The sequence below is a fragment of the Anopheles marshallii genome, chromosome 3 (assembly GCF_943734725.1).
Source record: "Anopheles marshallii chromosome 3, idAnoMarsDA_429_01, whole genome shotgun sequence".
Lineage (NCBI taxonomy): Eukaryota > Metazoa > Arthropoda > Insecta > Diptera > Culicidae > Anopheles > Anopheles marshallii.
In genome coordinates, this window is record NC_071327.1 from 82910160 (window position 1) to 82930121 (window position 19962).

The window sequence follows — 19962 nt, forward strand, 5'->3', positions numbered from 1 at the left end:
GTCCTGATCCTTATTGTTTTCCAATACCTCACACAACTTTGATCGTGCGATCTGCTATGCTTATACTATCTTTTCAATTCTAGAAACACGAAGAAACGCGCTTGATTTCGTCGAGTGAAGTGCGCACGACTGGTAATTGTTTATACCCACATCAACTCTCCCAGTACGGTCTATGCTAATTACGTGTTATTCTATTTATTTTTTCTTCTGCAAAATCCGTTGGTCTAACTTTGTCAACGGGCGCCATTCTATTTGCTGCGAACACTTTAACAACCTGCTCTCGCAACTGTCGCATGAACTTCCGAACAACGTCCTTATGCCACCTTCGTCACCGCTCATGTCTCTCCACGGTCAATCTGCAGAGACTACCGTCCGAACGATGAAGGAATTGGACATCAAAGGTTTGCAATCATAACGTCCCTTTCGCCTTCCCCTGTGCTCGCCCTACTCTTCTTTCCTCACTTGTATTGTGTTGTGTGTTGCCAACCGCCAACTCGTGTGCCCGCCCTGCCTGTGCCCGCTTGCTTGCAGAACTTATGGCCCATCCGGGGCCAACGCCTACTCCAACTCTGTCTATCTACTTCTTGTACATCTTTTCTTCCTGCTTCGAGCTACCTCTCCGAAAGCTAGTATATTAGTAGTGATCGTTCGTTACTTTTTTACATTTTCCTCGTTATTTAGAAAGCAAGATGATTATTTCGCACTCAATTAGAACAGAATGTATACAGAACTTACCTAGAGTAGTTGCAGATATTGCGATGTGTGTTTTGCTTTAAAGAGCTGTAATATGCGTCGCTCAACTTCAGCTAAGGAATAAAGCGTCTCTTTACCTAAAATAAAGACACGACGTATGGATCGTTCCTGGTATCTCTTAAACCGTAGAAAGATCTCATCACCCTGAGCGAGCTGCTTTATGACGGATGTAATAAAATGCTACCCGCGTATACCGTCTTCTGCAACTTTAACTTGCTTCAAACTTTGCAATTTCATTGTTTTGATGGCTTTTTGTTTAGCTTTAACCTTAAATGCAATGCTTCTTTTATAGTGTTATTTGATAGAACGTGACACGCATCGAACTGGACCACAAACCGTTTACCCGTAAGTACAAGTTACTATTTAACTTTACTAGCAGTTTCAAACCCCTCAAAAATGATTGCATCCTATGGTTAGAAATCAATCTGCACCTCTGTCGAAGCTACTAGTTTGGAATGCCAATGTACCTTTAAGTCTGTCTTTCCTCGGCCAAAGTAGAATAGTGTTGATGGAATGTTTTGGAATGTTTGTTTCAGCGTCTATCGTTTTACGTTCTTCGCCTCCGTCTATACTCTGCCTGTTCTACTAGCTGGTGCATTGCAAGGGTGGCCCAAATGCCAACCCATTACGCTGATGCTCGTTGGGGAATGACACTATGGTTAGCGCCCTATAATCAGTAAACGCCTGTTCGCCATAGTCTTCAAACACTAGTTTCTAGTCGTGCTATACGAACCAACGTAAGCCTGCGCATCCGATTCATAAGGATCACCGGAATGGCTGTTCTGTCTTGCCTTGCCTAATGATAATGTGAATGAGTTAGTTGCGAAGCCTCTTCACTATCTCTGTCTCAATTGGATCGAACTTTGTAGTGGTACTTGCACTGCACGAAATTAAACATTTTCTCGTTTCTTCTCGATCTGTCGTCTTTTTTTCTACAATTTTCGTTTCTGTCTCTATAATCAGCTATCTTTCACAAACTCTGTCTTTACTTCACGTTGTACATCTCCTACTCTCGGTAGGCTTCAATTGAACACTCTGTTTTGCACCAACACACGTACTGTGTCTACTCTTACACATCATACTACTTTTCCGAGATCAAACACACATAATTGCACTGAATTATATTACAGTTCTGTTTGGTTTAGAATAGTCAACATACTTATTGTCCGATACATTGCGCGGCTCTGCTGCATAAATCCATTGAATCCTATTGTTCCAACTTCGCATGATTCCACAGAAACACCCGATCTCAGAGAAGACGCTCGTAGCACTAGCAGCCACACTGCGATTACCACCATCACCACGAACAACACCACTGTCACGAAGAAAAAACACAAAAAACTTCGCTCCGACAGGAGGCAACAGCACAAACACGAAGAAGAGACAGAGATTGTCGACAGCGAAGAATCAATCGAGGAACGCAGGCGGCTATCGCAGCAACGTCGTAGACAACCCCTGCACCCGCTACGGCCTGTGCTGCCGAGCGAGGAGCAGGTTGTGGAGGAATTGGCCCCCGATTTTCTTACTTCGCCTACACGGGAAACGCACAGCCTTCCTTTGGAAGTAGCGTCCGTAACGAGCGAATCGACCGTGTTGAGCCAGGTGTCAAATCTAGTCGAACCTGACTCTACCGTCGGCACTAGTGCTACGGTGAAGGTTGTACCCGAAACGGCTTTAGTGACTGAGGAGATCTTTTTGTCCGAACGAGAATCGGACTCGATGCTATTGGACAGTACGCGTTTAGCGACTAGTCCGCATTACAAGCTATTTGGGCTGAATGAGCCGGTTCAGGTTTCCGAGGTGAGTCCGCAGGAAAGTTCACTAGACCAGGGTGTGATTGCAATGCCGCAGGAAGCATCAGCCACTACCGATTTTGTACCCGTGCAACCGCTTGTTGTCAGTGAGTCCACGCCACAAGATTCAACAGCCGTGTTGGTTAAAGCAATCGAGAATGTTAGCAACGCTACGTTGCAGCTTCTGACGCACGATGCAACTATTGTGCAAGAAACCGTGTCTTCACAGTCCGAGCAAGAGTTATCGGTCCTGCAACGTCCGACACCCAGCCATGCTTACTCCAACGTACTGTCGAAGGAATCGCTACAAATAACAGAAGTAAGTCGTATCGAGAAGGAAGAAATTTTCGACGGCCATCTGAAACTACCTGCCGTGCAACCGCACTATCAGATACTTCCTTCTGAGTCCATTCTGACTGAAGAGACCATCACGCAGGACGCGCCAAGCCGCTACTACCCCGAGCTAGTCGTGCCTACGGAAAGCGCACGTCCGGCTATTGTCGAACAAAAATCTTACACTACCGAAGTTATGAACGCTCCGGAAAAGGAGGACACTTATCAACCCGGTCGTTTACCTCCACAGCAATGGGCTGATGTACAGCTGTTAACTAAAGAGCCGTTGTCCGTGACGGCACAACAAGTAGAAGAGTCTGAGATTGAGTTCTCGGCTACACCAAAAATAAGCTCCTACCATGCGATCGGTTCCGTTGCGTTGTTCGAAAACCAACTCACGACGCAACTGGTTAACGACAATATCACCACTCAAGACTTGCAGGCTCTGCCATTCGAGCATAAACGGGCTAATGTGGAGTTCCTGGAGCGCACGAGTGTCTCCGTGTCGAAAGTGCTGAGTAATGAGGCTGAAGCATCGCTGGCACCGTTCGAAGTTACGGATTCCGCAATGGCACAGACTACGCTTACCGCACTCAAACCGGTAAGTCAATCGACGCTACAGTTTATCCACGAGAAGGAAACCCTGCACCAGGGAGCTCCTCGGCCCAACGAAGCTATTGCCGCCACGCTGCTTGAACCGATAGAGAATCTTGCAGTCACTGAAATAGAGACAGCTGATACTGCCGGTCGATTCTCACCGGAAGCTGTGGAACGGTCAGAGCAAGCATCAGCCAGCTTTGTTCCCGTGCAGTCACACACCGTTGTCACGGTGGAAGCGAATGAAAAAGAAGCTGATCTACCCGCCAAAACGCTCATGCCCTCGGTCTATGCTGAAACGCAGCTTAACCTTCAGCATCAACTCGAAGTTGTGCAGCATGAAACAGCAGAACGTGAATACACTTTCCAACCCATGGCCTTGCCACTCGATCAAGTACTAAAACCAACGCCCACTGACAGTCTGAAGTCGGTGCTGATAGAGGAAACAATAGCCAACATTTCCGCGGGTGACTTACAACAAATCACTCCATCATCTCAGCTGGCACGTGTCGTACGTTCTGGTGAACACGAGGAGAAGATAGTCTCTGAAACGACCATCTATGAAACGCTTCGTTCCCAGGAAGAAGTAGTGAAACCGGAAGAGAAAACTGCAGAACTTCAGCTGCCCAGCTTGGCAAGTGAACTGATTGTGACGGAGGTTATCAGTGGGCAAATAGCGAGTGATGAATGTAAACTGCACGAGTTGGCAAAGGATCAAACGCTCAAACCCATCCCAACTCACTTGCTCAAAACGGTTCTGGTTGAGGAAACGGTTACTAGTGAAGGGGTGGATCGTTTGGATGTTCAGCAGACATACGGCGCCACCAGAGCTAGCGTGAAGGGTGACGAACTGGAAGAAACCATTATATCTGAATCGATCGTATTGGAAGGTACGGTACAGTACACGTCACCGGATACACCCGCACAAAAGTCTGCCATTGCAAACGTTGAGCGTCCTGTCGAAGGATTAACTGTGACAGAGATAATATCGGAGCAGCGCGAACAGGAAGAGGCAATATCACCCGCCAAAGATTGCTCGGCAAAAGCCGTGCCAACCGAAGCACTCAAATCTGTACTCATCGAAGAAGTGCAGCTATCTAGCCATGCCGATACACTGGAGACTACTGAGGCTCACATTTCTGAGGCTATCATCAAGATTGGCGATTCGCTAGAGCAGACTACCGTACAGGAGCTGCTAGTTCTAGAAGATGTTAACAAACTTACAGAGGATACTAAACCCGAGCAGAAACAAGCGGAAGCACTTCTCCAACCTCGCTCTGAACTCACCATCACCGAGGTAGTCGCGGAAGATCGCGAACGGGAAGGTTTCGATGTGGCCGAAATAGCTAAAGACCACACGGCTCGTTCCGTGCCGACACATACCCTCAAATCCGTACAGGTCGAAACTACCGAAACGGTCGATTCGGTAGCGAACATCGTCGCACCCGTTATCGCAGAGTCTCTTGCAACATTGCAGCATGATGAATTAGAAGAGAAGATTGTCAGTGAACAACTGGTCCTGGAAGGGGTTCATCAGTACGAACAAGAAACATTCTCCATGCGCCAAGCAGTTCCAGCACTTGTACCAAATACCGAGCTGACGGTAACAGAAGTGGTGATCGAGCAGAAAGAACAAGAAAAGGTTGACGAGCCGATGGCCAACGATGCACGCGCCCAGCCAATGCCAACACACATGCTGAAAACGGTCACAGTTGAGCAGGTTGAAGCGTCTGAAAGTCTTGATAAGATAGAGCAACTCGTTTCAGTCGAAAGCCTGGCAAACGTCCGCAGCGATCAGCTCGAGCAAATGGTGGTTTCGGAAACGATCCCTTACGAAGCCACTGCTGGTATGGTTGAAGAGGGTAAACCAACGGAAAAACGCGCCGATTTGACGATTATTCCAATCAATGAACTTCTTGTTAGCGAAACCGTCGCAGAACAGAAGGAGAGAGAAGGGTTCAGTGTGGCGGATATCGCTCTGGATTATGTTGCCAAACAGGTGCCGGCACATTCGTTCAAATCGGTCCTCGTGGAGGAAACTATCACCAGTGAGGATGCATCCCAACTGAGCGACGCGGCTGCTAATGTTACGAAAGCAACGACCCATAGCGACGAACTGGAACAAACAACCGTATCCGAAACATTTGCCTTTGAGGAAACTCCAATATTGGAAGCGGCTCCGAAACCCGCACCTAAATCGGCCGAATCTTTGTACGAACCGCAGATCGGAGTAATAGTTACGGAAATTAACGCAGCACAAAAAGAGCGTGACGGCTTCAGTGTGGCAGAGCTTGCTCAAGATCACACGGCAATGCCTGTCGCAGGACATGCGCTGAAGACGGTCACAATAGAAGAAGTCTCGGTAGCTGACACGATCGAACAGTTAAAGTCTCCACAGCAAATGCTCAGTTCAGCTTCCGTGCGTAGCGAACAGTACGAACAGACAACAGTACAGGAAACAACCGTCTACGAAGGTTCACAGCAGCTGCCGGTGGATGAGATACCGGCAGCAAAGTCTGCCGATCGTTCAGTCGTACCCAACGCCGAGCTGGTGGTTACCGAAATCGTAAGCGAGCAAAAAGAAAGAGAAGGTTACAATGTGGCTGACCTGGCTCGTGATCACACGGCAACAACATCGGTAACGACGCACTCACTCAAAACCGTTACTGTTCAGGAAACACTGACGGAAGAGCGCGTTGACAAGCTTCAAGACGAGCAGACAGCTGAAGCCTCTTCCGCCACTTGCACAGACGACAAACTGGAGGAGACTGTAGTGCGGCAACCGCTTGTGCTAGAAACCATCGATAACTACACGATGGAGTTTACTCCGTCTGAAAAGCAAGCACTACCAAACGTAACACCTATGAGCGAACTGCTTGTGACGGAGGTAGTGGTGGAACAGAAGGAAAAGGAAGGCTACTCGGTGCTCGATATCGCACAAGAGCATGTTGTCAAAATACTTCCATCGCATACCCTGAAGTCGGTCATCGTGGAAGAAGTGCAGACATCGGACGTTGTAGAGGACGTCGAGGAACTGCGCTCAGTCCTTCTCAAAGCTAGCGTACGCAAAGAGCAGCTGGAATCACAAACCACTACGGAACAGTTAGTACTAGAGGGTCTGGACCAACTTGATGAACAACAGAAACCTATTCACAAATCTGCTACTTCTAACATTGAAGCCATTAGTGAGCTGCTCGTAACAGAAGTCGTTACCGAGCAGAAAGAACAGGAAGGGTACGATGTACAGCAGATCGCGAGCAACTACAATGCTAAAGAAGTTCCTTCCCACACGTTACGATCAGCACTCATTGAAGAAACACATGCCATAGATGATGTGAAACAATTTCTCGAAACACCAAACACATCTCATGCCAGACCACTCGCGGGTGAGATAGAGGAACGTGTCATTGCGGAAACGGTTGTGCTGGAAAATGTTGACACACTTGAGCAAATGGCACAACCGGAGGAAAAATATGCGGAAACCGTACTGCCACGTCTAACGGAATTGCAGATAACGGAAGTGATCACAGAGCAGAAGGAGAAGGATGGATACAGTATATCTGATTTAATAGTACAACAGTCGGCGAAAACGGTGCCCACTGAACCGTTTAAGCCGATCACTGTCGAGGAAGTTGTCCTTTCAAACGCAACTGAGAATATTGCTGATAAAGAAACGGTACCCACCACGCTTGCCACCGTGCGCAGCGTCGAGCATCAAGAAACGTCCATTTCCGAACAGGTCGTGCTCGAAGCAACCGACCGTTTTGAACTACAAACTGTGCCAGAGAGCAAAACGGCATCCACCTCGATGCAGCCTCGTGAAGAATTGATTGTCACGGAGGTCGTCAGTGAGCAGAAAGAGTCGGAGGGTTTCGATGTGCATGCAATTGCCAGCGGCTATTCGGCGCATCTTGTTCCATCACATATACTCAAATCACTTGCGGTGGAACAGATTCATCCCGTCGAGATGCACGGTGAAATGAAGGAAGAATTCACAATTCCCACCGAGAATCGGGCATTGATAAATGAGTCGGAACATGAGCAGAAAACGATACAAGAAACCATGGTTTACGAAATGTTATCAGAGAAACCAACAGATCAGACTCCAGAGCAAAGACTAGCTAACATTGATGTGCAGCCGGTTCAAGAACTAGTTGTTACTGAAATAATTATCGAGCAAAAGGAACGAGAGGGCTTAGATGTACAAGCCATGGCGAAAGATTACACAGCTCATCCCACTACGGCCGGTTTACTTAAATCCATTGCAATACAAGAGGTACATTTGTCAGATGACCTTGCCGAACTAGGTACAATTATTCCTGCCGCAACAGCTACTCTACAAACGGACAGCTTGCAAGAAACGATCGGGTCAGAAACTACAGTACTGGAAGACATTACACACATGGTGCCTGCTGATCGTCCTACGGGAAAGACTGCCACAACAGCCATTCTACCGAATGTTGAACTGCAGGTAATGGAGGTAGTTGTTGAGCAGAAGGAAAAAGAAGGCTACGACATTAAAACATTCGCCAAAGATGTTCATGCTCAAGCCCTTTCCGGAGCAGAACCACTGAGATCGATTGTAGTAGAAGAAATCCACGTAAGTCATGACACGCCACAACTATCTTCGAAGGTTGGCCAAAAGCAGGAGGCGACCACAATCAAAGATCAACTCGAACAAACAATTGTAAGTGAAACGTTGGTCTACGACAACTTAGGACAACAGCAAGATCGGTTAGCTCCGGAAGAACATCACGCAGAACCGAGTTTGGATGCAATAACTGGAGTAACCATAACAGAAGTGATCACCGAACAAAAAGCGAAGGAAGGCGTTGATCTAACAGAAGTAGACAGTCAGAAAGCAAAACTTGTACCGAGTGATGCTATGAAGTCCATAACAGTGCAACAGGTAGAAACACTTCAAAGTGTGTCCGATGTCCCGAGAGACCAGACACCAAAATCGAAGGCATTAATCAAAAGCGACACCATCGATGAAACGACCATCATGGAGACGATGGTTTTGGAAGACATAACCGAGTACAAACAAAATCTGGAGCTGACTGAACAAACGGCTAAGGCACTGGCGGATGAGGAAATCAAGAAATCACTTCTTGTGGAGCAAGTATTGACGTTGCAGGAACCGAACTCGTTTATGCTTGACGATGCTAAACCAGTTGAAGCATCCTTGACTGCAGAACAAATGCTGCAGACTACCGTAGAGCAGATAACCGTTTTCGAGGGAGCTGAACAGCTGACATCAACGCTGTCTATGAATAAAAAATATCCCGTACTCGATATGCAAGGACTGGAGCTTCCCGTTCAAAGCACTGTGGATGTATCAGTCGCTTTGAGTGATTTAACGCCAATCCAAGAGACCGCGGCTAGTGCTAAACCCGATATCACGGAACAGCTTCCTGCGGCTTCCATCACGGAAACTGTGAGTCAGGACTCATTCGGCAAACTATCGACGGCTAAGGAAACCGCCGCTCAACAGGCGCAACGCAAGGTATCCAATTTATTTGTATCGACTACAACCGAAATGGTGCTAGGTGAAGGGCTAGAAAGAACTGATTTCAGTCTACAGTCAGAGGCCCAAACTGCGTTCATGAAGTTTACCGAAATGACAGTTGCACCCCTGCAATCTGAACTAGTCACATCTGATACGGCACAGCTACTCGAAGCGACCACGCAGCCACGTAAGTTTGCCTCTGCGACGGTGGAGGAAGGTTTGAAGGCACCTGAATGTTTAGAGGTAGCTAGTAATGAACAGAGCGACGTCGCCGTGGACTTTGTAGCGTCTGGCAGACGTGCATCTGTTACCTTTATTACTAACCAAACGGTCAATGTTTCCGAAACGACTCTCGACGAGTACACAGATCGGATTGAGCTTGCTCAAGAGCCAGAACAACGGTTCGCAAGATTGACAGAATCTGCTCTGCTCACGTACGAGGAGTCTCGTCCTGTGATAGCAAAGGGTAAGTACTGGGAGGGAAATTTACTTTCGTACATACCATTTATTATTGTGCTCATGTACACGTTCATACATTCCATAATAGCTGTAAGCGTAATCTATTCGATAAAATATACATATATATGTCCAAACACGTACACGTTTACAAAATGCTTAACAAATACAAGCGCAAATTCTCGAAACGCATTGTACCGCGCTAGTTCCTGAAATTGCCCTGACAAGTTCCCTGTCTAACTTACAAAACACTCTATTGTCACTATTTCAACAGATCACACTGGCCACAAAACACGTAATACTACATCACACAGCAGACAGATCACAAGTCAAGCCACTACACAACAAGAAGAACAAATCTCACACACTGAAGTTACACAAAACAAACTCATTACCAGAAACACGCATGCACTACATACCATGCCTGACGATGTAGAAGAAAGTTACGAAGTCTATGATGCGGGTGAAACTAGAAAGCGAAAAGTGCAAAAGCGAATCATCAAAACAACCGAAAATGGGAAAGAGCAAATTACCGAAATTGTCACAGTTCATATCGATAGCCAGCCTCCAATGACTACAGTAACTGTAAAAGAACAGGATCTGTCATCTGATGAAATACGCAACATAAAACCAGGCAACGCGACGAAAACGATTACTGCGACAAGTACCAATATTATCGAGAAAAAGACGAAAAAGCCCAAGCAGGGTGAGGCCACCAGCGAGGAAGTACCTCAGGAAGAGGTTGACGAATTGATCCTCGCACTGGCTCCCTTGGAACAACCAGTTATCGAGGAGCTTCCCGAACATGTTGAGGTCGTTGAGACTATCACCCAAGAAGGAAAACCCAAGAAGCATGTCACCAAAACTAAGATCATCAAGAAGAAGACGGCCGACAAGGTCGAGGAGGTGAAGATTGTGACTGTGCAGGAAGACGATCAAGTACCAGAGACCACGGTCACAATGACTGAAGAAGAAATAGCTCCTCAGATTATGCAAAGCACATCTGACGAGATGCCTATGATTGAGGTCGTCAAACCGAAGAAAAAGAAGGTTAAGACCATCCGGAAAAAGGGTGAAGATACTGATCGCATTGTCCAGAAGCTCCTCAGTTTGGAAGTCACGAGCACTGAACCAGAACAATATCAGCAGCTCGATGAGGATGCCCCCACTCTACCCATCTTGCTTCAATCTGCTGTAGAAGCTCTGGAAATCGAAGAGCTTCCCGAAGAGGTCAAGGTGACTGAAGTTATCACCAGGACTGGTCAAGCGAAAAAGCAGATCACCAAAAAGAAAACCATCAAGAAACGCGTCGGCCAGAAGGAGGAACACATCGAAGTGGTCACTGTTGAGCAAGACGACATGGCTCCAGAAACTACCATTACTGTCACCGAAGAGGAGGTCCCGGATTCCAAGCCAGTGGATGACAAACCTAAGCCCAAGAAGAAGAAGGTCAAGACCATCAAGACCACCGACGATTCTGACGATATCATTGAGCGACTCCTTAATCTTGAGGTACATAAAACTGAACTGGAACAGTACGAGAAAATCGACGTTGACCTACAGAAGCGTATGCGTCCTGTAGAGGAAACAACGATCGAGGAGCATCCCGAAGTCGTCGAAGAAGTCAGATCTGACTCAGGCGTAGTCAAGAAGAAGGTCGTCAAGAAGAAAATCATCAAGAAACGTGTCGGACCCAAGGAAGAGGTTACTGAGGAAGTTACCATACAGGAAGATGGCAAGCAGCCCGAAACAACGGTCACGATCAGCGAACATGAGGTACCTTACGAGGTTACAGAGCCTTTCGAGGAAGAGCTCAAACCTCTTGAAGCTGTTGTGGATGTGTATCCCGAGCCGATGGAAGCTACTCTCAAGACGAAGAGTACCAAGATTATCAAGAAAAAGACGAAAAAGCCCAAGCAGGGTGAGGCCACCAGCGAGGAAGTACCTCAGGAAGAGGTTGACGAATTGATCCTCGCACTGGCTCCCTTGGAACAACCAGTTATCGAGGAGCTTCCCGAACATGTTGAGGTCGTTGAGACTATCACCCAAGAAGGAAAACCCAAGAAGCATGTCACCAAAACTAAGATCATCAAGAAGAAGACGGCCGACAAGGTCGAGGAGGTGAAGATTGTGACTGTACAGGAAGACGATCAAGTACCAGAGACCACGGTCACAATGACTGAAGAAGAAATAGCTCCTCAGATTATGCAAAGCACATCTGACGAGATGCCTATGATTGAGGTCGTCAAACCGAAGAAAAAGAAGGTTAAGACCATCCGGAAAAAGGGTGAAGATACTGATCGCATTGTCCAGAAGCTCCTCAGTTTGGAAGTAACGAGCACTGAACCAGAAGAATATCAACAACTCGACGAGGATGCCCCCACTCTTCCCATCATGCTTCAATCTGCAGTAGAAGCTCTGGAAATCGAAGAGCTTCCCGAAGAGGTCAAGGTGACTGAAGTTATCACCAGGACTGGTCAAGCGAAAAAGCAGATCACCAAAAAGAAAACCATCAAGAAACGCGTCGGCCAGAAGGAGGAACACATCGAAGTGGTCACTGTTGAGCAAGACGACATGGCTCCAGAAACTACCATTACTGTCACCGAAGAGGAGGTCCCGGATTTCAAGCCAGTGGATGACAAACCTAAGCCCAAGAAGAAGAAGGTCAAGACCATCATGACCACCGACGATTCTGACGATATCATTGAGCGACTCCTTAATCTTGAGGTGCATAAAACTGAACTGGAACAGTACGAGAAAATCGACGTTGACTTACAGAAGCGTATGCGTTCTGTAGAGGAAACAACGATCGAGGAGCATCCCGAAGTCGTCGAAGAAGTCAGATCTGACTCAGGCGTAGTCAAGAAGAAGGTCGTCAAGAAGAAGATCATCAAGAAACGTGTCGGACCCAAGGAAGAGGTTACTGAGGAAGTTACCATACAGGAAGATGGCAAGCAGCCCGAAACAACGGTCACGATCAGCGAACATGAGGTACCTTACGAGGTTACAGAGCCTTTCGAGGAAGAGCTCAAACCTCTTGAAGCTGTTGTGGATGTGTATCCCGAGCCGATGGAAGCTACTCTCAAGACGAAGAGTACCAAGATTATCAAGAAAAAGACGAAAAAGCCCAAGCAGGGTGAGGCCACCAGCGAGGAAGTACCTCAGGAAGAGGTTGACGAATTGATCCTCGCACTGGCTCCCTTAGAACAACCAGTTATCGAGGAGCTTCCCGAACATGTTGAGGTCGTTGAGACTATCACCCAAGAAGGAAAACCCAAGAAGCATGTCACCAAAACTAAGATCATCAAGAAGAAGACGGCCGACAAAGTCGAGGAGGTGAAGATTGTGACTGTGCAGGAAGACGATCAAGTACCAGAGACCACGGTCACAATGACTGAAGAAGAAATAGCTCCTCAGATTATGCAAAGCACATCTGACGAGATGCCTATGATTGAGGTCGTCAAACCGAAGAAAAAGAAGGTTAAGACCATCCGGAAAAAGGGTGAAGATACTGATCGCATTGTCCAGAAGCTCCTCAGTTTGGAAGTCACGAGCACTGAACCAGAACAATATCAGCAGCTCGATGAGGATGCCCCCACTCTACCCATCTTGCTTCAATCTGCAGTAGAAGCTCTGGAAATCGAAGAGCTTCCCGAAGAGGTCAAGGTGACTGAAGTTATCACCAGGACTGGTCAAGCGAAAAAGCAGATCACCAAAAAGAAAACCATCAAGAAACGCGTCGGCCAGAAGGAGGAACACATCGAAGTGGTCACTGTTGAGCAAGACGACATGGCTCCAGAAACTACCATTACTGTCACCGAAGAGGAGGTCCCGGATTCCAAGCCAGTGGATGACAAACCTAAGCCCAAGAAGAAGAAGGTCAAGACCATCAAGACCACCGACGATTCTGACGATATCATTGAGCGACTCCTTAATCTTGAGGTGCATAAAACTGAACTGGAACAGTACGAGAAAATCGACGTTGACTTACAGAAGCGTATGCGTTCTGTAGAGGAAACAACGATCGAGGAGCATCCCGAAGTCGTCGAAGAAGTCAGATCTGACTCAGGCGTAGTCAAGAAGAAGGTCGTCAAGAAGAAGATCATCAAGAAACGTGTCGGACCCAAGGAAGAGGTTACTGAGGAAGTTACCATACAGGAAGATGGCAAGCAGCCCGAAACAACGGTCACGATCAGCGAACATGAGGTACCTTACGAGGTTACAGAGCCTTTCGAGGAAGAGCTCAAACCTCTCGAAGCTGTTGTTGACGTGTATCCCGAGCCGATGGAAGCTATTCTCAAGACGAAGAGTACCAAGATTATCAAGAAAAAGGTGAAAAAGCCCAAGCAGGGTGAGGCCACCAGCGAGGAAGTACCTCAGGAAGAGGTTGACGAATTGATCCTCGCACTGGCTCCCTTGGAACAACCAGTTATCGAGGAGCTTCCCGAACATGTTGAGGTCGTTGAGACTATCACCCAAGAAGGAAAACCCAAGAAGCATGTCACCAAAACTAAGATCATCAAGAAGAAGACGGCCGACAAGGTCGAGGAGGTGAAGATTGTGACTGTGCAGGAAGACGATCAAGTACCAGAGACCACGGTCACAATGACTGAAGAAGAAATAGCTCCTCAGATTATGCAAAGCACATCTGACGAGATGCCTATGATTGAGGTCGTCAAACCGAAGAAAAAGAAGGTTAAGACCATCCGGAAAAGGGGTGAAGATACTGATCGCATTGTCCAGAAGCTCCTCAGTTTGGAAGTCACGAGCACTGAACCAGAACAATATCAGCAGCTCGATGAGGATGCCCCCACTCTACCCATCTTGCTTCAATCTGCAGTAGAAGCTCTGGAAATCGAAGAGCTTCCCGAAGAGGTCAAGGTGACTGAAGTTATCACCAGGACTGGTCAAGCGAAAAAGCAGATCACCAAAAAGAAAACCATCAAGAAACGCGTCGGCCAGAAGGAGGAACACATCGAAGTGGTCACTGTTGAGCAAGACGACATGGCTCCAGAAACTACCATTACTGTCACCGAAGAGGAGGTCCCGGATTCCAAGCCAGTGGATGACAAACCTAAGCCCAAGAAGAAGAAGGTCAAGACCATCAAGACCACCGACGATTCTGACGATATCATTGAGCGACTCCTTAATCTTGAGGTGCATAAAACTGAACTGGAACAGTACGAGAAAATCGACGTTGACTTACAGAAGCGTATGCGTTCTGTAGAGGAAACAACGATCGAGGAGCATCCCGAAGTCGTCGAAGAAGTCAGATCTGACTCAGGCGTAGTCAAGAAGAAGGTCGTCAAGAAGAAGATCATCAAGAAACGTGTCGGACCCAAGGAAGAGGTTACTGAGGAAGTTACCATACAGGAAGATGGCAAGCAGCCCGAAACAACGGTCACGATCAGCGAACATGAGGTACCTTACGAGGTTACAGAGCCTTTCGAGGAAGAGCTCAAACCTCTCGAAGCTGTTGTTGACGTGTATCCCGAGCCGATGGAAGCTATTCTCAAGACGAAGAGTACCAAGATTATCAAGAAAAAGGTGAAAAAGCCCAAGCAGGGTGAGGCCACCAGCGAGGAAGTACCTCAGGAAGAGGTTGACGAATTGATCCTCGCACTGGCTCCCTTGGAACAACCAGTTATCGAGGAGCTTCCCGAACATGTTGAGGTCGTTGAGACTATCACCCAAGAAGGAAAACCCAAGAAGCATGTCACCAAAACTAAGATCATCAAGAAGAAGACGGCCGACAAGGTCGAGGAGGTGAAGATTGTGACTGTGCAGGAAGACGATCAAGTACCAGAGACCACGGTCACAATGACTGAAGAAGAAATAGCTCCTCAGATTATGCAAAGCACATCTGACGAGATGCCTATGATTGAGGTCGTCAAACCGAAGAAAAAGAAGGTTAAGACCATCCGGAAAAGGGGTGAAGATACTGATCGCATTGTCCAGAAGCTCCTCAGTTTGGAAGTAACGAGCACTGAACCAGAAGAATATCAACAACTCGACGAGGATGCCCCCACTCTTCCCATCATGCTTCAATCTGCAGTAGAAGCTCTGGAAATCGAAGAGCTTCCCGAAGAGGTCAAGGTGACTGAAGTTATCACCAGGACTGGTCAAGCGAAAAAGCAGATCACCAAAAAGAAAACCATCAAGAAACGCGTCGGCCAGAAGGAGGAACACATCGAAGTGGTCACTGTTGAGCAAGACGACATGGCTCCAGAAACTACCATTACTGTCACCGAAGAGGAGGTCCCGGATTCCAAGCCAGTGGATGACAAACCTAAGCCCAAGAAGAAGAAGGTCAAGACCATCAAGACCACCGACGATTCTGACGATATCATTGAGCGACTCCTTAATCTTGAGGTACATAAAACTGAACTGGAACAGTACGAGAAAATCGACGTTGACCTACAGAAGCGTATGCGTCCTGTAGAGGAAACAACGATCGAGGAGCATCCCGAAGTCGTCGAAGAAGTCAGATCTGACTCAGGCGTAGTCAAGAAGAAGGTCGTCAAGAAGAAGATCATCAAGAAACGTGTCGGACCCAAGGAAGAGGTTACTGAGGAAGTTACCATACAGGAAGATGGCAAGCAGCCCGAAACAACGGTCACGATCAGCGAACATGAGGTACCTTACGAGGTTACAGAGCCTTTCGAGGAAGAGCTCAAACCTCTCGAAGCTGTTGTGGATGTGTATCCCGTGCCGATGGAAGCTACTCTCAAGACGAAGAGTACCAAGATTATCAAGAAAAAGGTGAAAAAGCCCAAGCAGGGTGAGGCCACCAGCGAGGAAGTACCTCAGGAAGAGGTTGACGAATTGATCCTCGCACTGGCTCCCTTGGAACAACCAGTTATCGAGGAGCTTCCCGAACATGTTGAGGTCGTTGAGACTATCACCCAAGAAGGAAAACCCAAGAAGCATGTCACCAAAACTAAGATCATCAAGAAGAAGACGGCCGACAAGGTCGAGGAGGTGAAGATTGTGACTGTGCAGGAAGACGATCAAGTACCAGAGACCACGGTCACAATGACTGAAGAAGAAATAGCTCCTCAGATTATGCAAAGCACATCTGACGAGATGCCTATGATTGAGGTCGTCAAACCGAAGAAAAAGAAGGTTAAGACCATCCGGAAAAAGGGTGAAGATACTGATCGCATTGTCCAGAAGCTCCTCAGTTTGGAAGTCACGAGCACTGAACCAGAACAATATCAGCAGCTCGATGAGGATGCCCCCACTCTACCCATCTTGCTTCAATCTGCAGTAGAAGCTCTGGAAATCGAAGAGCTTCCCGAAGAGGTCAAGGTGACTGAAGTTATCACCAGGACTGGTCAAGCGAAAAAGCAGATCACCAAAAAGAAAACCATCAAGAAACGCGTCGGCCAGAAGGAGGAACACATCGAAGTGGTCACTGTTGAGCAAGACGACATGGCTCCAGAAACTACCATTACTGTCACCGAAGAGGAGGTCCCGGATTCCAAGCCAGTGGATGACAAACCTAAGCCCAAGAAGAAGAAGGTCAAGACCATCAAGACCACCGACGATTCTGACGATATCATTGAGCGACTCCTTAATCTTGAGGTACATAAAACTGAACTGGAACAGTACGAGAAAATCGACGTTGACCTACAGAAGCGTATGCGTCCTGTAGAGGAAACAACGATCGAGGAGCATCCCGAAGTCGTCGAAGAAGTCAGATCTGACTCAGGCGTAGTCAAGAAGAAGGTCGTCAAGAAGAAGATCATCAAGAAACGTGTCGGACCCAAGGAAGAGGTTACTGAGGAAGTTACCATACAGGAAGATGGCAAGCAGCCCGAAACAACGGTCACGATCAGCGAACATGAGGTACCTTACGAGGTTACAGAGCCTTTCGAGGAAGAGCTCAAACCTCTCGAAGCTGTTGTGGATGTGTATCCCGAGCCGATGGAAGCTACTCTCAAGACGAAGAGTACCAAGATTATCAAGAAAAAGGTGAAAAAGCCCAAGCAGGGTGAGGCCACCAGCGAGGAAGTACCTCAGGAAGAGGTTGACGAATTGATCCTCGCACTGGCTCCCTTGGAACAACCAGTTATCGAGGAGCTTCCCGAACATGTTGAGGTCGTTGAGACTATCACCCAAGAAGGAAAACCCAAGAAGCATGTCACCAAAACTAAGATCATCAAGAAGAAGACGGCCGACAAGGTCGAGGAGGTGAAGATTGTGACTGTGCAGGAAGACGATCAAGTACCAGAGACCACGGTCACAATGACTGAAGAAGAAATAGCTCCTCAGATTATGCAAAGCACATCTGACGAGATGCCTATGATTGAGGTCGTCAAACCGAAGAAAAAGAAGGTTAAGACCATCCGGAAAAAGGGTGCAGATACAGATGATATAGTTCAAGAACTTCTGCATTCAATCATTCCTGTATCTGAAACGGAACCGTATGACCAGTCTTTGATCGAGGAGACTAAAGAACCTTTGTCAGCTGATAGTGAGCATCCGAAAACAATCAAACCAACACGAAAAGCCAAACCCAAGAAGCAGACACACACAACCACTTCACAGCTTGATACACAAGACACACTCTCACAATCATGTATTCTACCACAACCTCTGGGTAAGAGAATAGTTACGCTTTTCTTTGCATCATATTTTACTCTTTTTACGCCATTACAACATCTTACAACAATTTACCTATTATTCTAGATGCTGAAACTCACGAACACATATCTCCAGAATACATCACCACATTTGAAACATGCACAGACAACAACCAGACATTCATAAAGTCCCGAAACATTAAAATCATTAAGGAACATGGCGCAGTAATCGAAGAAACATTCGATGAGGCCGATACTCACACTATCTCTCATATGCCGTCAGAAGTTCTGATTGAGGAAATTGAAGGTAAAAATAACACAACGCAAACCATGCTTAATTTAAATTCTTTATTTTGTATGGTTAAACACTATCTGCATTGCTCACTCATTTACTTCAATTTATACCATATTTTTGTACACATTCCATGTTTTACTTTACAACATCCAATTGAAACAATACAACAACTCTTTTACTCCCAAACTAATGTATGTACTTGTCTCACAGAATCTGCACCATCACTCCACACCACACAACTCGAAGAAACACCTCAAATCGTACAGGAAGTCGCCACAAAACATAAACCCAAGAAGAAACAAACACAAACACAAGCAAACGAACAATCCGAGACTGTAACAGTTGAGGAAGTTCAACTGATTCCGGAAGATACCGAACATACCGCTGAAATACGTACGGTAGTCTCAAAGCAGGCTAAATCCAAAAAATCCAAAGTTACTGTTATTCAAGGGGTCACTGAAACTGTTGTTGCCGAAAACGACGAAGAACTGCCTTTACCAGCTCAGCTCATTCCCGCTAGCGAGCAGGCTGTTATTATTTCTGAGCTTCCAGAACAAGTGTCCGTGAAAGAAATAATTACTTTGACAGGAGAAGCGAAAAAGCAGATCACCAAAAAGAAAACCATCAAGAAACGCGTCGGCCAGAAGGAGGAACACATCGAAGTGGTCACTGTTGAGCAAGACGACATGGCTCCAGAAACTACCATTACTGTCACCGAAGAGGAGGTCCCGGATTCCAAGCCAGTGGATGACAAACCTAAGCCCAAGAAGAAGAAGGTCAAGACCATCAAGACCACCGACGATTCTGACGATATCATTGAGCGACTCCTTAATCTTGAGGTACATAAAACTGAACTGGAACAGTACGAGAAAATCGACGTTGACCTACAGAAGCGTATGCGTCCTGTAGAGGAAACAACGATCGAGGAGCATCCCGAAGTCGTCGAAGAAGTCAGATCTGACTCAGGCGTAGTCAAGAAGAAGGTCGTCAAGAAGAAGATCATCAAGAAACGTGTCGGACCCAAGGAAGAGGTTACTGAGGAAGTTACCATACAGGAAGATGGCAAGCAGCCCGAAACAACGGTCACGATCAGCGAACATGAGGTACCTTACGAGGTTACAGAGCCTTTCGAGGAAGAGCTCAAACCTCTCGAAGCTGTTGTGGATGTGTATCCCGAGCCGATGGAAGCTACTCTCAAGACGAAGAGTACCAAGATTATCAAGAAAAAGGTGAAAAAGCCCAAGCAGGGTGAGGCCACCAGCGAGGAAGTACCTCAGGAAGAGGTTGACGAATTGATCCTCGCACTGGCTCCCTTGGAACAACCAGTTATCGAGGAGCTTCCCGAACATGTTGAGGTCGTTGAGACTATCACCCAAGAAGGAAAACCCAAGAAGCATGTCACCAAAACTAAGATCATCAAGAAGAAGACGGCCGACAAGGTCGAGGAGGTGAAGATTGTGACTGTGCAGGAAGACGATCAAGTACCAGAGACCACGGTCACAATGACTGAAGAAGAAATAGCTCCTCAGATTATGCAAAGCACATCTGACGAGATGCCTATGATTGAGGTCGTCAAACCGAAGAAAAAGAAGGTTAAGACCATCCGGAAAAAGGGTGAAGATACTGATCGCATTGTCC

At 47.0% G+C, this 19962-nt stretch overlaps 1 protein-coding gene across 1 annotated transcript in view; it reads left to right on the plus strand.

Moving 5' to 3' along the window:
* Positions 1-19962, plus strand: part of LOC128715344 (titin) — a 137026-nt gene that overhangs the window by 94327 nt on the left and 22737 nt on the right. The window contains exons 30-33 of the mRNA XM_053810227.1: positions 1991-9451; positions 9716-18046; positions 18136-18336; positions 18535-19892. Coding sequence (XP_053666202.1) covers positions 1991-9451; positions 9716-18046; positions 18136-18336; positions 18535-19892 — 17351 coding nt within the window. The remainder of the gene's footprint in view (positions 1-1990; positions 9452-9715; positions 18047-18135; positions 18337-18534; positions 19893-19962) is intronic.